The sequence below is a fragment of the Candidozyma pseudohaemuli genome, assembly GCF_003013735.1.
Source record: "Candidozyma pseudohaemuli strain B12108 chromosome Unknown scaffold00015, whole genome shotgun sequence".
In the NCBI taxonomy this organism is placed as follows: domain Eukaryota; kingdom Fungi; phylum Ascomycota; class Pichiomycetes; order Serinales; family Metschnikowiaceae; genus Candidozyma; species Candidozyma pseudohaemuli.
Genome location: NW_020194449.1, coordinates 197,928 through 213,063, shown reverse-complemented (window position 1 = coordinate 213,063; position 15,136 = coordinate 197,928). Strand labels below are relative to the sequence as shown.

At 49.6% G+C, this 15,136-nt stretch overlaps 7 protein-coding genes across 7 annotated transcripts; 4 read left to right on the top strand and 3 right to left on the bottom strand.

The window, feature by feature from the left end:
* Positions 1-292: 292 nt before the first annotated feature.
* On the top strand, positions 293-2,595 carry SUV3 (ATP-dependent RNA helicase; the record flags this gene model as incomplete). The annotated part of the gene is made up of 2 exons (XM_024859874.1): positions 293-2,468; positions 2,576-2,595. The coding sequence occupies 2 exons, from the start codon at positions 293-295 to the stop codon at positions 2,593-2,595; spliced, it is 2,196 nt and encodes a 731-aa protein (XP_024712023.1).
* Positions 2,596-2,779: 184 nt separating this feature from the next.
* On the top strand, positions 2,780-3,328 carry C7M61_004554 (gluconokinase; the record flags this gene model as incomplete). The annotated part of the gene is made up of 1 exon (XM_024859873.1): positions 2,780-3,328. The coding sequence occupies one exon, from the start codon at positions 2,780-2,782 to the stop codon at positions 3,326-3,328; it is 549 nt and encodes a 182-aa protein (XP_024712022.1).
* A 1,633-nt stretch (positions 3,329-4,961) lies between these two features.
* Positions 4,962-5,885, top strand: C7M61_004553 (uncharacterized protein; the record flags this gene model as incomplete). The annotated part of the gene is made up of 1 exon (XM_024859872.1): positions 4,962-5,885. The coding sequence occupies one exon, from the start codon at positions 4,962-4,964 to the stop codon at positions 5,883-5,885; it is 924 nt and encodes a 307-aa protein (XP_024712021.1).
* A 414-nt stretch (positions 5,886-6,299) lies between these two features.
* Positions 6,300-7,502, bottom strand: ERG10 (acetyl-CoA C-acetyltransferase; the record flags this gene model as incomplete). The annotated part of the gene is made up of 1 exon (XM_024859871.1): positions 6,300-7,502. The coding sequence occupies one exon, from the start codon at positions 7,500-7,502 to the stop codon at positions 6,300-6,302; it is 1,203 nt and encodes a 400-aa protein (XP_024712020.1).
* A 1,274-nt stretch (positions 7,503-8,776) lies between these two features.
* Positions 8,777-9,439, top strand: C7M61_004551 (uncharacterized protein; the record flags this gene model as incomplete). The annotated part of the gene is made up of 1 exon (XM_024859870.1): positions 8,777-9,439. The coding sequence occupies one exon, from the start codon at positions 8,777-8,779 to the stop codon at positions 9,437-9,439; it is 663 nt and encodes a 220-aa protein (XP_024712019.1).
* A 105-nt stretch (positions 9,440-9,544) lies between these two features.
* Positions 9,545-10,771, bottom strand: RIM11 (serine/threonine protein kinase; the record flags this gene model as incomplete). Its single annotated transcript, XM_024859869.1, has 1 exon — positions 9,545-10,771. The coding sequence occupies one exon, from the start codon at positions 10,769-10,771 to the stop codon at positions 9,545-9,547; it is 1,227 nt and encodes a 408-aa protein (XP_024712018.1).
* Positions 10,772-12,226: 1,455 nt separating this feature from the next.
* Positions 12,227-13,240, bottom strand: C7M61_004549 (uncharacterized protein; the record flags this gene model as incomplete). The annotated part of the gene is made up of 1 exon (XM_024859868.1): positions 12,227-13,240. One exon carries the CDS (start codon positions 13,238-13,240, stop codon positions 12,227-12,229), a length of 1,014 nt encoding a protein of 337 aa, XP_024712017.1.
* Between the last annotated feature and the right edge of the window lie 1,896 nt (positions 13,241-15,136).

Sequence of the window (15,136 nt, the reverse complement as noted above, 5' to 3'; positions counted from 1 at the left end):
TTGACAATACGGAGGTGACGAGATTGAAGAGTTCATGAAGAAATCATATATGCCTTCTGTTCCTACTGTTTATTTTTCAGTGACCCTGTGTGGCAATTTGCAACCATTGATACGACCCAGAGCAATCCCAAACCACATTCACACAGACACCAAAAAACCTAATTCAACAGCCACATCCCTTTCAATACAAATTCTTAAAATCTCAGATTAAAAAAAAAAAAAGGTCAACTCTTCACCCACGGCAATGCCACAGTGATCCGGGGTCGCTTCTGTACCTCCATACACTCCGTTGATGCTCATCACTACTACCGGCTTTCGAGAGATGCTCCTTGCTGCGCTACGCACGCGGCATATCACGGCACTCCGATGCCACCATCGGTTTCTCCGGCCCCTAAAACCCCATCTGGCCCGTTTTCTCGCCTCCGCTAGCCCGTCTGCGCCAGAAATACCGAAACCCAAGCTTCACAAGAACCAGGAACCGATAGATCAGCTCCGGCAAATCACACAGTACTCGCTACATTCGTTGCGCCAGCGTCTTACAGAGAAGAAGCTAAAGCACCCTTTCGATGACCTCAATCACTGGTCGCCACAGATCATAGATCGCAATCTAGCTCGATTCCAACAGAACATAGACAAGGAGTATGAGCTCTTTCTAGAAAGCCCACTGAGGCTCGAGGAAGTCACCAACATCTCCTTGGCAGACTACTTCAAACCAAGGCTCGACAAAATAGCCCCGCTTATATACTCCATCCATCTCAACATGTACCCAGACGACCTCGCAAAGTTCAATGGGTACACCAAGAAGCTGGAGATCATCACAGATATTTTTGCAAACTTGCTCAGTCAGGATTACGCTGAAAGGCGTCTTGTGGAGGAAGGACCGGAACATCGCCAATTATGGGACCTTCTGGCTCCTGCTGAATGGTACCCTAAAGCCAGGCGGATGAAGAGAAAGATCGTGATGCATGTGGGACCCACCAATTCCGGAAAAACCTACAACTCCCTTCAAGCTCTCTCCAAAGCAAAGCTGGGCTACTACGCTGGCCCGCTTCGTCTTCTAGCACGTGAGATCTACGAAAGATTCCAGGAACAGGGCATAAGCTGTAACCTCATCACGGGTGAAGAGGTTATTCCTTCTTTGGACGAGTTTGACAATGTCACAGAGCTCTCGTCAGGTACAATCGAGATGGTTCCTCTCAACAAGATCATGGACATTTGCATTATAGACGAGATTCAGATGCTTGCAGACCCTTTGCGAGGTTCAGCATGGACGAATGCTGTTTTGGGTGTTCAGGCTAAAGAGCTCCATTTGTGTGGTGAGCCCAGTGCCGTTAATCTTGTAAAGGAGCTTGTGAAGAACACCGGTGATGAGCTACATGTGAAGGAGTACCAGCGTTTGGGTAAATTGACCGTGGAGAACAAACACCTTAACGATTTGAAGCGGCTCCGGGCTGGCGACTGTGTTATCGTGTTTTCCAAAAGAAAGATTCTAGAGCTCAAGTGTGAAATCGAGAACAAGACAGATTTGAAGGTGGGGGTGATCTACGGTGCACTTCCTCCAGAAATCAGATCCAAGGAAGCCAGCTTTTTCAACTCCGGCCAGTACGATGTTCTTGTCGCTTCCGATGCCGTTGGAATGGGTCTCAACTTGCGAATCAAGCGTATCGTGTTCGGATCTATGATGAAGTTTGATGGTACGGAGATGGTTCCATTGTCTGTTTCGGCTACGAAGCAAATTGCTGGACGAGCGGGTCGATATAGTGCTTCTGCTGGAGAGCTGGAGGGTTTTGTCACGGCGTTACATGTGAGAGACATGAGGCTTCTCAAAAGCCATATGAAGCAGGATCCAGAGGAGTTGCTGAAAGCCTGTGTATGGCCTCCCAGGGAATTCTGGACATACTACCTTTCTTCGTTTCGACACCCCGTGCCGTTGTCTCAAGCCATCAAGAAGTTTGACGAACAGGCCTCCAAGTACAAGTTGGAAGCGTACTTCTACATGGACTTTGAACGTCAGCTCGAGCTTCTCGAGGCCGCCATCAGTGGAGGTCTAGAGAAACAGATTTCGATCGAAGACCAGGTCACGCTTATGGTGACGCCGGTGAACTTCAGAGGAGTTGGACCAGAGGTTGCCGAAACATGCATCAAGTTCTTCCAGGCCATTCTGAAGTGCGAGCCGAAAACCGTTTTTGACTTTGACTTCTTGCATCTTTCTGTTCTCCGGCAAAGACCCTCCGTGGCTGGTTCACCGCAACAAATTCTCGATTGTCTTTCAGCTTTGGAAATTGACCACAAGTTGGTGCTCTGCTTCATGTGGTTGTGCCAGAGGTGGCCGACGATTTTCGTCGACAAAGAAAGCGCTCACGAGATCAAAACCATGGTTGAAAAGAGAATTAGCGAAGAGCTCGTGTGTCTCAGAAAAGTATCCAAAGGAAACACCAAACAGGTCTGGATGCAAAAAGACGAGCTGCGTTCCCCCAAACGCAGACATGTCGCGGGGCAATATAACAGTTCCCCGCGATCGGAAAAACCTAGGTGGGGCACATCGCGGGGCCGATCTCCGAACAACACCCACTAGCATCGGAGAAAGCTGCTTGAGAGGACGCCGATCGGGGACTCGTCACCATTCACGCCCGAAAACGGCCCAGTTCCAGGGCTCCAGAACCATTTGGAATCGGCCATTTCTTGGGCATCCTGTACATAGCCCACAGAGTCCCCCACGTCCCCAACACTTTCTCCAGAATCTTCAAGCACCTCCCACTAATTGCTGTCCAACACATCCATGAGCACCGTTATCATCGTCGGCGGACCTGCCGGAACAGGAAAAACTACCGTGGCGGAGCTTCTCGCCAAGCACTTCAACGACTGCCCTTTTGTTGAAGGCGATGCCTTGCACCCACAAGCCAACATCGACAAGATGTCTGCGGGCCAGCCTCTTACCGACGATGACAGATGGGGTTGGCTTCAGAACTTGAGTGAAGTCGCTGCTCAGAAGGCCGTCGAGTCTCCACAGAAGGTTTGCATTGCTTCTTGTTCGATGTTGAAGAAGGTGTACAGAGACCACATCAAGAAGAGTGCCCACCACGTCGATCCGCTGTTGAAGTTCAAGTTTGTGTTTCTCTGGACGACGTACGAAGAGTTGATGCAGAGAGTCAGCAGTCGGGCGGGCCACTTCATGAAGCTGGACATGGTGCGTTCTCAGTATGACATTATGGAAATTCCCAAGGAGCAGGAGCTTATTGCCAACGGCGGCGACTCCTTGGATGTGGACACGTCGGGCAGGACGCCGCAGGAGATCACCAGCGGCGTGATTGCAGACATTGGCATTTAAGATAATAAAAGTTTAGATTTGGTGATGAAGTGGTGTAGATGTGGCGGTGGAGCCGAGTGAAATGAGAAGAAATTGGAGGGTGGATGAAAATGCTTTAGAGGATTTGCCTAGATGGTCTGTCCCAGATCTCTGGGAATACTTCATTTAGAACGTCAGGCCCACCTTGCATTAGACCTGCCTTATCTCTAGATCGAGACGGTGATAAGAATTGGCAAAACACACAATTACACAAGAGAAAAATAGAGATCTACCGGAATCATGTGTTATGTTTGTCAGGCCATTCAGCCGCTCACAATGGCGATGAGCTCACAATAGCCATTGTGGACCAGTGGATCACTGCCGCGTGGATTGTGTGGATGTCAACAAAAGGCCAGGTCTTATGGAAGAGGAAATGTGGATCTAGGGGTGGCTTGTTTGGGTATTTTTGGTGAGGTCTTGCAACGTGGTTGCAGCCATTTCTGGCAATGCACTGGCAGAATACGCAGATAGATTGAATAAGGGCCCTCTTGGCCCCATTTTTTTAAAAGATTTAGTAAAGATAGCTTTACGTTTAGCAGACATCGTTAATTGATCTAATAAGAATCGGCGATCTAGATTCGTTGTCGACTTCGATGAGTACCTCGTTTGAGACATACAGGGTCCAGAGCACAAAAGCTGACCCACAGTGCACGTCAATTCACCACAGTTTCTGAGTAATCTTTTTCAAAAAGCATGCACCATCCCAACAATCCGACCAATTAGGCTACGCTGGAACCATATCAGGCCTCCATAAACTTTAAGCTCGTGGAAGCCCCATCGATCAGCACCCCAGCAAACCAGCAATACAGTCCACCCATTCTCTCACAACATCATATTTCTTTCTCTACCACAATTCTGAAAAAACATAAACTTTCTCTACCACAAATTCTAAAGCACTTTATTCTTTCAAAACCCTCGTTCTCTGTTTTTGGTCCTCCACTGGTCCTCCACCAGCAACTCCCACTTACGCCGGTTTGCAGCCACCTAAGCCGAGTGTCCCCAGACTGCCCTGCGGGTTCCCTTGGGTTCCCTTCAATTTCCCTTGGAATCCCACTGGGCCAGCAAAAACATTGCAAACTTCCAAAAAAAGCCTCTGAATCCAAATCCAAATCCAATTCTGTACCGCCTTTTCGCAGCCAAACGTCAGCCAAGCCCGCAGCCATTAGGCCATTCCACATTGGAGCAGCCAAGCCAAGGCGAGGTGAAAAAAGCGCCCTCTCAGTACCAGGCGACGAGGAAGCCACCACAAACCAACGAAAACAACAAAAACAACCAGACCCTGAAAAACAACTAAGCGTAATTTACTAAAATACAATTTAAAAACACCTTCAAAAAACAACAAAATTACCTCCAAAAGCTTCCACGCAACCAGCTGCCTTTTACCCGTTTCGCAGCCGGCGAGCACTACCGAGGCTTCGTAGCTCCATCGCAACCAGAGCTCAAACCCCCAGTCCGAGTACCACTTGCACCACTCAGACCGCCCCTGGCCGACCCTCCCACGCGGCTGCATTTTCGACAGGGTCTTTCCGACGGCGTTTTTAAACAAGCCAAATCTTCGAATCCATTCCTTCAGTCATCCACTCCTTCTTCGTCAGTCCACTTGACCTCCTCCACCATGACTAAACAACGCAAGGTGGCGGTGATCACGGCAGGCAACTCCGGTGTCGGGTGGCACACCGCCCACGAGCTCTACGTCCAGGGCTACGTGGTGTACCTTGCTGGTCGTTCCAAAATGCGTTGTATGAAGCTGATCCACGAGATCGAAACCGTCGCCGACAGCCTGGGCGGAGAGCTCCGTTTTCTCGAGTTGGACTTGGCTCTGTTGGACCTGGTGCTTGCGGCGGCCACGGCGCTCAAATCCATGGAATCCCACTTGGACGTGTTGGTCAACAACGCCGGTGTCATGGGTCTCTCGCCTGCAACGACGCCCGATCTGTTCGAGCTCCAGCTCCAGACAAACTACGTGCTGCAGTTTTTGCTCACCACAAAGCTCTTGCCGTTGCTTGAACGTGCTGCCGATATGGACCCAGACGGTGACCCTCCCAGGGTGCTCTACCTCTCCTCCGTGGGCCACCGCTTGGCCTTCCGCTACTTCAACCTCGGCCTGACCTTCGACTACCACCCGGACGCCATCTTCACGTGGTTCCGCTACGCCATGGCGAAAACCGCCGGCATCCACTTTATGAAAATGCTCGCCTTGAGAAACCCCAGGATCCTCTGTGTGTCCGTGCAGCCGGGCTTCGTCATGAACACAAACTACTTCAGCTACTGGACCCGCTTGCCCATCATCGGCATCTTGTTCTGGTGCTTCTTCCAGCTTTTCGGCTACTTCTTCGGCGTTACTGTTGAGCAGGGCGCCGATGCCTTGGTCGCTGGCGCCTTGGACCCGCAATTGACCTTGGAGGAGCACAGCGGCGCCACTTTGGGCAAGGACGGCAAGAAGGTCTCCTGCTCGAGTGTTGCCGGCAACATGGACTATGCTGCACGTTCCTGGATCTGGACCATCCACCAGTTGGGCAAGCGACACATTGACCTTTAGGTGGTTGTGTTGGTTTCAGCTGCATCTAATCACAAAAACTATGGGCCACTATCCATACGACCAACGTCAATCTAGCTTTCTGCTACCACAATACCACCTTTCCATTTCATCACATTTATTTTAATTTCTGCATTGCCATAATAAATTCAGCTCACCAACCATCTACTAAATGTATTGTTTTTTCTGTATTATTGCCTACCAGCCTACTAAATGTATTAGTTCTTCTGTATTGTTGCCTACTAGCCTTACAAATGTATTATTTTCTCTGTCTTATTGCCAACCAGCCTCCTTAATGTATTATCTGTATTGTTGGGCCTACTAAATGTAATATTTTTTCTGTATTGTTGGCTCACCCGTCATCAACTGATCTATTGGGCGGCCCGGAATATATAGAACTCGAATAGACTAAGTACATCACAACTTGGAGTCGTGGTCAACGCGCTCAATGACAATGGCAGAGGCTCCACCACCACCGTTACACACACCGGCAACACCGATCTTGCCGCCCTCCTGGTTCAACACAGAAAGCAAGGTGACGATGATTCTGGCACCAGAACAGCCCAATGGGTGGCCCAAGGCAACGGCACCACCGTACACGTTCATCTTGTTGTGAGGAAGGTTGCAGATCTTAGCGTTGGCCAAACCAACAACGGAGAAGGCCTCGTTGACCTCGTAGAAGTCCACCTCGTCCTGGCTGACGGAGGCGTGCTTCAAGGCCTTTGGCACAGCCAAAGATGGAGCGACAGTGAAGTCAATAGGCGTTCTGGCGGCCTCACCCCAGCCTCTGATCTTGGCCAATGGGGTCAAGCCCAACTCCTTCAACTTGGCCTCGGACACCAACACCAAAGCAGCACCACCGTCGTTCAACTTGGAGGCGTTAGGGGCGGTCACGGTACCGTTCTCCTTCTGGAACACGGTTCTGGCGGACTTCAAACGGTCCTCGTTGAGGTTGGCGGGCTCCTCGTCCTCAGACACAACCTTGTCTGGCTTGCCTCTGAAGCCCTTGATGGTGACGGGGGCAATCTCACCCTTGAACTTGCCGTTGGCAGCGGCAGCCTGGGCACGGTGGTAGGAGGCCAAGGCAAACGCGTCCTGGTCGTCTCTGGTGATGTCGTAGTCCTTGGCACACTTCTCGGCAGCCACACCCATCAACTTCTGGTCGTACACGTCCAACAAACCGTCCTTCTGGACACCGTCCACCAACGCAGCGTCACCGTAACGGGCACCGCCACGGGCCAGTGGCACGTAGTATGGAGTGTTCGACATGGACTCAGCGCCACCAGCAACCACAATGTCGGCGGTTCCGGTCAAGATGGTCTGAGCACCCAAGATGACAGCCTTCATGCCCGAGGCACAGACCTTGTTGATGGTCGACGCCACCACGGACTCAGAAAGACCAGCTTTCAAGGCAACCTGACGGGCGGGAGCCTGGCCGACGTTGGCCTGCAAGACACCACCAAAGATGATCTCTTCAACCTGGTCTGGCTTAATCTGGGGCACTTTTTCCAAAGCGGCCTTGACGGCGTGGGCACCCAATTCGGGGTAGGTGAGCGAGCTCAACTGGCCCTGGAACGAGCCGATCGGCGTTCTGGCGGAGGCGACAATGTACACTGACATGATGTAAAAGAAAGTGGTTGGTGGTTGATGGTTTTTCGCGAGACGCTTTATACCGCGCTATACGAGGTGGTTCCGAGGTTGAGGGGAGGTGGGGAAGCCGAGTGTTATAGGTGGGTTTGGGTGAGTTTTGTGGGTTAGAGTCGAGAGAAGAAGGGAGTGGTTTACTTTTTTTGGTTTTTTAGATCCAAGTGGTCGGTATTGGTGGATCTCTTATTGGACATGGAGAAGTGGGTATGCAGTATGGTCCAACGGCCCCACAACGGGAGTGGATAGGGTGGTTGTAGTTTACGGGATTTATTTAATTTGGGTGATGTAGAGTAATTGAATTGGGATTGCTTGTTACTTGGGCATTAATTTATGGTTTTGAGTATGGGGCATCGGGGTTCATACGTGGGAGGCTTGTGCAGCTCGAGGTGAAATTTGCCATGTCGGTGAAAAATTGACGATACCCGGGGAAAGTGTTTTTGAAATGATACGATGATTATGCTTTTAAGGGTTTAGACAACGTTCGGTGAACTTCGTCTTAAGGGGAGCCCACCTGAATGAGCTAAGGCTTGACCCCACATTCCAATAGTCAAGAAGGTAGGATGATTAGGGGTATAATTTCTCGTAAAAGCTTATTTATGTGGATCCCAAAGAAGTTCTTCATGAAATGACTCGGAGAATAGGATGTTTACAAATACCGTTTTTGACTTTGAGGTCATCGTACCACTATGCTCTGATGCTGCAGTGGACATCCACACGATCATCGTGGAATGAGGCCCTTCGATGAATGAGACTCTAATTGAAGTGATTAATGTTTCAGAAGACGCCCTGACTAAACGCATGAGACTCTTCAAATCTGGATATAGAGTATCGAACATGTGCTTTGCCGCTATGACCAATTGGCTGCAAACGGTTCATAAGCTCGTAAGCTCTCCAATGACCCATTTATAGAAGCGCCTACTTAATCAAGTAATGTAAGTTTTCGACTCCGGGCCTAAAAATACAACCTCTCTGTTTTCTTCAATTTCCAAATTCTACTTCCTCGGTGGTTCAGCCGTATCCCTCTTTGTAGATCTTAACTATGCGAAAGCACCTACACCATCTACACCACCACCAACACCAACGACTGAACTACTCAACCCCATTTCACCTTCTATTTCAAAATCAAAAAACAAATCACCCCGAAAAGCCCAACCACCCATCTCCGTCAACGGCCAAATTTCGTTCACGTGACTGCCCGCTTATCACTTGCTTCCTCGTTCCAACTACACCTTCTACACTTCTTCCCCATGTTGCCTATAAGACGCCTTGCTGCGTTTCCAAAACCACATACGCGTCTCTCGTACGCGTGGATTCACAATTCTGCCCCGCGTATGCTTTTCAACAAGCAGCCTACTCCACAAACGCCAGCTCCAGAGAACAAGAAGCAAATCGATCATCAAGCCTTTGATAAACACCCCATTTTGAGCAAAGTTCCCCGATTCTTGAGACCTTGGACCACACAGTTCATACACGCTCCAGTCTCTCATGTTACTGCTTTTCTTGTGCTCCATGAACTCACTGCTATAGTGCCTTTGGTGGGTATATGGTACATGCTTCATTCGTACCACGACTTGCTCATGGTATCCTCATTGGACTTGCCATCTTGGGCCATTGAGAAGGGAACCAAAATTATAGATCTGGCAATGGAGTCATTTGATTGGGGAAACTACTCGTTGAATGAGAAGGTTCAAATCATCATGGAAGGTGCCTACGCTTATGTTATAGTGAAGGCGCTTTTCCCAGTAAGACTAGCATTCAGTTTATTGGGAATGCCGTGGTTTGCAAAATGGTTTGTTTTGCCCATTACCAGATTGTTCTCTAGAAAACGCAAAACTCCCACTCCTCCAGTGGAGGCACCCAAGGCACCAACTCAGCACAAGGTGAAAAAGATAGAGAAACCAAGACTATAATCTACAGCGGCAACAAAGGCGTTTAACTTTTTTAGCATTCATCATGACAACATAAGCAAAATTAGACATTAGATGTCAGTATGTGTGTAGCGAGCAGCGCAACGTTTACTCTAATGTGACCTCCATCTCTGCGGGGCTCATTGGCACAAACGAGTCCAAGCTGTTTCCCCTCGTGATCTTCAATCTATCCAATGCATGCTTGGGAACCAACACCAGATTCAAGGAAGGCTCCACGGACATCTCACGGTCATCAAAATCAAACAACTCCGGCAAGTCGCGCACATCAGGCTGATTAGAATACAATTGGTAGTTGGCGTTATTTTGATGTGGGTGGTGCGAGGAGTTGCTGTAGATTTGTTGGCTGAACAATTTCCTGTAATTAGGCAACTTTGTGTTGTCATCCCTCAACTCGTCGAAGTAAGGGTCGGCCAAGGCCTCAATGCACGAGATTCTATCGACAGGAGAGTACTCCAAAATCTTCATTATGAACTGAACACAGTCGTTGGGGTTCTTCCTGAAGATCTTCGACAAAGGCACAGGCTTGATCAGGGGGAATTTGTACTCGGTATAGTTTGGATTCATATTCTTGATCTGTTCTCTTGTGGGCGTGCCCAAAATCTTAATGATTTCAACCAATTGGTCAACACCAGACTCACCAGGGAACAAGGGCTGGCCAAAGATTAATTCGGCCATGACACATCCTGCAGACCAGACGTCGATCTTGGTAGTGTAGTTGGTTGCGCCAAAAATTAACTCTGGGGCTCTGTAGTACCTAGAACAAATGTATGACACGTTGGGTTCCAGGGGGTTGAGAATCTTGGCCGAGCCAAAATCACACAATTTGAGCACACCAGTCTCTGGATCGATCAACAAGTTTTGGGGTTTGATGTCTCTGTGACAAATGCCTTGGGAGTGTATGTAGTTCAAGGCCCTGAACATTTGGTAAGTGTATAACTTCACTTCCAAAGAGGGCATGCTAAGTCTTTTGGAAACATAGTAATGCGATGCTTTGTATAATGTCTCGGGGACAAATTCCAAGATCAAGTTCAAGAACAACTCGTTTTTGTCATTGTTGGTGTAGAAGTAGTACCTCAAGTCAACGACATTACGGTGATGTACCAACTTCATGATTTGAAGCTCTCTGTTTTTGAATCGCTTATCCTGCAAGACCTGCTTGATGGCAGCAATCTCATTGGACGGTAAGAGCTGAGTCTGAAACACCACACCAAAGGACCCGTGGCCTACCATCTGGGACTTGGTGTACTGAATTGACTCGAGCTTCCCCGTCAGACCGTTGTTAACATTCTCAGTTATGACTTCTATTTTGGACATGTTAGTATGTGTGACACTTTGTCGAGAGGGACGGGAGAAACGAGATCACTTTGGACTGGGGAACTGGGAGCAAATGGAGGCGGAGCCGTGGTAATTGAATGAGTGAAGTGCTCTTTGGTCGAAAAGGACACGTTTCAAGCAGTGAGATCACAGGTGGGAGAGAGCCTAAGTTGGCCTATCGTGAAGAACAGAGCGGAGACGTCAATCGTGAGTGGATGTGGGTATTTGACCCCAGGATGCGTGCCGACCACTAAACTTCGGGAATAACACTGATGCGGGTCCGAACGAGGTTCAATTCGTGTTGGACTTGACTTTTCTCTTCTATGGATCCGTAAATCACAAAGGGTAAACCCCAGAAAAAACAAGGCCTTGAATACTCGCGGGTGTTGCGACCAGGTTTAGGTCACGCAGCAAATTTGGGCGCGCACGACTTTCTGCCACGATCGACTTCACCATCGATAGACTTCTCTCAGGGTGGGGTTGCCGCGGTGCACGACATCCTGCGGGGCTGACGTAGTCTCGCCGCAGGGATAACAAGGGGAGAAATGGGCCAGATACCACATCACGTGTCGTAAACTGCCACGTGTGCTTTTCTTCGGAAGCTTATTTCCAAAACTGAGCCCTAAAATCTCCGACTTTGAATCCTAGCGGAAACACCCGGTCAGCTCAGCGGAACAAGCTGCTGCAGCAACACCCTTTCCTGCATTGGACCGTCGCTCTTTAGCCAGCTTTGCAATGCGCCCTTATTCATCTTTCCTGCATGGAGTCGTGATGATGCCGGTCTGCAAAACCCCGCAAAGGAAACACTCGAATTTTGATCACGAGAAGCGGCACCGTCGGCAAGTGGATCTTAGGCGAGAAGGTGTCATTGATCATCAACCTCAATGAGGCTTCACCAACAAGTCTCAAGGCCCCAACACGCGACCTAGACCACTTAGGCTGCCCTGCATATATGTGGGGAAGAGATGCTTCTCCACAAGTTACGAAGGATTTTGCAACGCCAGTCATTGGTGGTTTCAGGCTCGCTATTTGATCAGCCAGATTTCGCCAATTCTACGTGCTCGTAAAAATGCTGCACCCTGTGCGGCATCCTGCCCGAGCCTGAAAGCGAGTATGCCCTATGGTGGCCAACTGGCCGACCCACCGCGTTTGGTAATTCTGCTTCCCCACCTTGCGATTTCTTCGATTTCGGTTCCTTGATTTGGTTATGATTGTTGGTCCCTGTGGCTTTCCTTTGTGCCTCAACTGCGAATGACATAACTCTACGTCTCTGTTCTTTGATCTCAATGTGGAGTGTGCTGGGGAATTCTTAGGTGGTGGTGGAATTTGTAATTGTGGGAAGTTCTCTGGGCATTGGATTCTCTGGATCTGGAATTGGGATGGATATGCTCTGGATCTGGGATTTTGATGGATCTGGGGATCTGTTTCTCTGGGTCTCTTTCTCTCTCTTATCTCTCAAGTATACGTACCAATTTGTTCGCTCATCCTGCGAGCTTTCGATTCGGAATTCTTCATTAACCCGGTCTTTGCGCCCCGGTTGAAGGTCATCAGCAGACGGGTCTGGTCATACGACTGGGTCCGCTGGAGGTCTGTGCTGTCTTGTTCGACGGTGTGCCTGTGGGGCATGATCATGTCACGAAGCTTCAGCGAGAATGTCAGCTTGCGAGGCTTCTCCAACGTCTGCACCGAGTTCTGGCGGGGTTTCACGCCGCTGTGGACCGAGTTCTGTCTGGCTTTCGACGCTATGGAGTTGACTCTGGATTTGGGCTCTTGTTCAGACACCAACGTGCTCTGGTCGCCAAAGGGGTTGTTGAAGCGGAACCCGTCCGTGTTGGCGTTCCCGTTGGCGTGGGCAGTGCCATTGGAATTGCCGTTGGAAGGCTCCACCTTGGCTGGAGCACCCATGGGACCCAGATTCTGCGTGCTTCCGGAGTTCCCCGTCGCCACCGAGTCCTGTCTGCCTCTGGGCTGGTTCTGAATGATGGGTAGCGTTGTGTCCACGACGGTGGAGCCGTTCTTCTTCAAGTCTCTGCGCTCCTTCTGTTCTTTCCGGAGTTCTTTCCGCTCCTTGCGGTCCTCCTTGCGGTCGTCCCGGCGCTCCTCACGGCGGGCCCGTCTCTCCTCCTTGCGGGCCTTGCGGTCCTTCTTCTCGATCTTCTCCTTGACGGTCATTTCGCCCGTCTCCACGTCAATCTCGGTGACAAACGTCTTTTTCGTGCCCGGGTTCTTGAACCCCTTGAGGTGCTTGTTGGCCTTCAGATACACGGGCTTGTCGCCGATCATCTCCTTGATCTCGGGCGTCAGGTAGTCATAGTTGTTGAGGAACTTGGGGTAGTACTTGAAACAGCCAAACTTGCGCTCCAACTCGTCGTAATCCAAGCACTTGATGAAGTCCTCGTCCGTGGGCGAGTCCGGCACGGTGTTGTTGGAAACCTGGAGTTTTCCTATACCTTTAAGAAGGGTAGTCATTTGGCACGGTTACACAGGTTGGAGGCGGGGCAGGGCCTTTTATAGTCAGTTACGCTTTCTGGCAGGCAGGCAGGTGGGGAAGCCTCAGGCCTGACGGATGAGTACACCAGAAAAAAATTACGAGACAGAGGAAAAGCCGGTGTGGCCGGTTGCGTGGTTTTCGGTGAATTTGAAACTACTGCTTTTTTAAAAATTTTATGAATGTTGGTTACCTTGTTTCTTCAAAGATACCGCTGTTGTTTTGCTCTGCGGCTTTGCGTTTCGCAGCTTCAGCAGCAACGGCTATATCTTGGAATGCGCTGCGTGGATCTAGGAAGAGGTTATGAGAGCTGATAGTTGGGCTCTTTTAGGAATATTCTCTAACTTCTTCAACTTTTCTTTTAAAACAACTTTTCTTTTAGATTCACTTTCTTCTTCACCTTCTCACCCTGCCACTACAGCCTTTCCATTGTTCAGCAGGTCACTATTCTCGGCCTCGTTTGTACCGTTGTCTCATTATCAAGAGGTCTGAGGGGAACGACCAGCCGAGCCCTGTTTGTACTAGCAAGGTGACCTTCTGAAGAGATTTTGGTGAGTTTTCAAAACACCCTTCTTTAATCCATCTGCTTTAATCCAACTGTCAGCTTAGTAAGCGTTCAAACAACCCTCGGCCAGCCTCCGAACGCCGTTCAGCGCTGGTCCATTGTTCTCGACAACGGCTGACCAAAAAAAACAAGAATACACGAAAACGGAGCGGAAAGGCTTTTTGTGCTTTAGCGAGACGTCGTGGTTGCTTTTGCCTCAGGGTCCTGGCGTGCCCTTGAAAACCGGTTTGTTCTGAAAAACGGCATAGAGCCAATAAAGGCTCAGTTGCCAACAATGCTCTACGGAGATAAGCTGAATAGAGTTTGACGAGTCAGGCATTCCCTCTGAATAGATGGATTTGATGGCCTGGAGATGTCTGGAGATGAAGGTCCAGGACGAGTTTGAGCGGCGGTTCAAGAAAATATTCGTATTCTGGGCCCGCCGCAGCGCCGCAAGGGCGTCGATCGGTTGTTTGATCTTCTTTATTTTCTATCCTCGTTTCGTCGTAATAAGGTTTGAAAATAACCTTTGGCTTCGTTTGCCCAAGGGTGGGGCCTTGGGTGCGGGTGAGGTAATGGCGCTTATAGGATCGGCTTAAGTGGTGGTTCCGGTTATCCACGGGAGAAAGCGCAAAACAGCCACTTGGACCCGGGGCGCATTTGTGTTTCAAAGATAAGAACAAGAGGTGCTTTTGGGTTTTTGGGTTTTTGAAAAAATAAAAACCTTCCGTGTGTCGTTTGGGTGGTGGTTGCGCTGGTGGTAGCCAGTAGTGGACTTTTCTGCACCCTCGCGTTTGCAGCCATTCACGAAGGACCCATTACGGATTGGTCGGAGCGGTTTAGTGACACCGCCTGAGGGTCGGTAAGGGGGAAGCGGTTTTCAGAATAGACAGAGTGATTTAATTCTTTCGTTTCTTCGTTTTTTCGTTTTTTTTCTTATCTGGATACTCTTTTCAATCCAGCTACCTACCCTCTGGATCGCAACATTGCTATGGAGACCCCGGAAAACCGTTGAACCTGTAGATGTTCCCTCCTCGATCTGGAAATAGCCGACATGCTTCTGCTGTATCCGGTCATCACTGGACCGTTGCGGGCTGTGCTTTCCAGGTCATCCGGGTAGATGACTGGAAGACATTGTTTCGGTTGACGAGGGTTCTGCGGTTCTGGACCGTTGCTGGAATTCCAGAAAAGGACTGGATTGTCTGGTTCTTGACGACCGGTGCCGAGACCGTATGTGGATCTCATGGGACATGGACTGCCGGATTCCTCTTGATTATTATGCTGTATTCGATTGAAATTATCAACATCAGGACGTATTGCAATGAAGATGGTC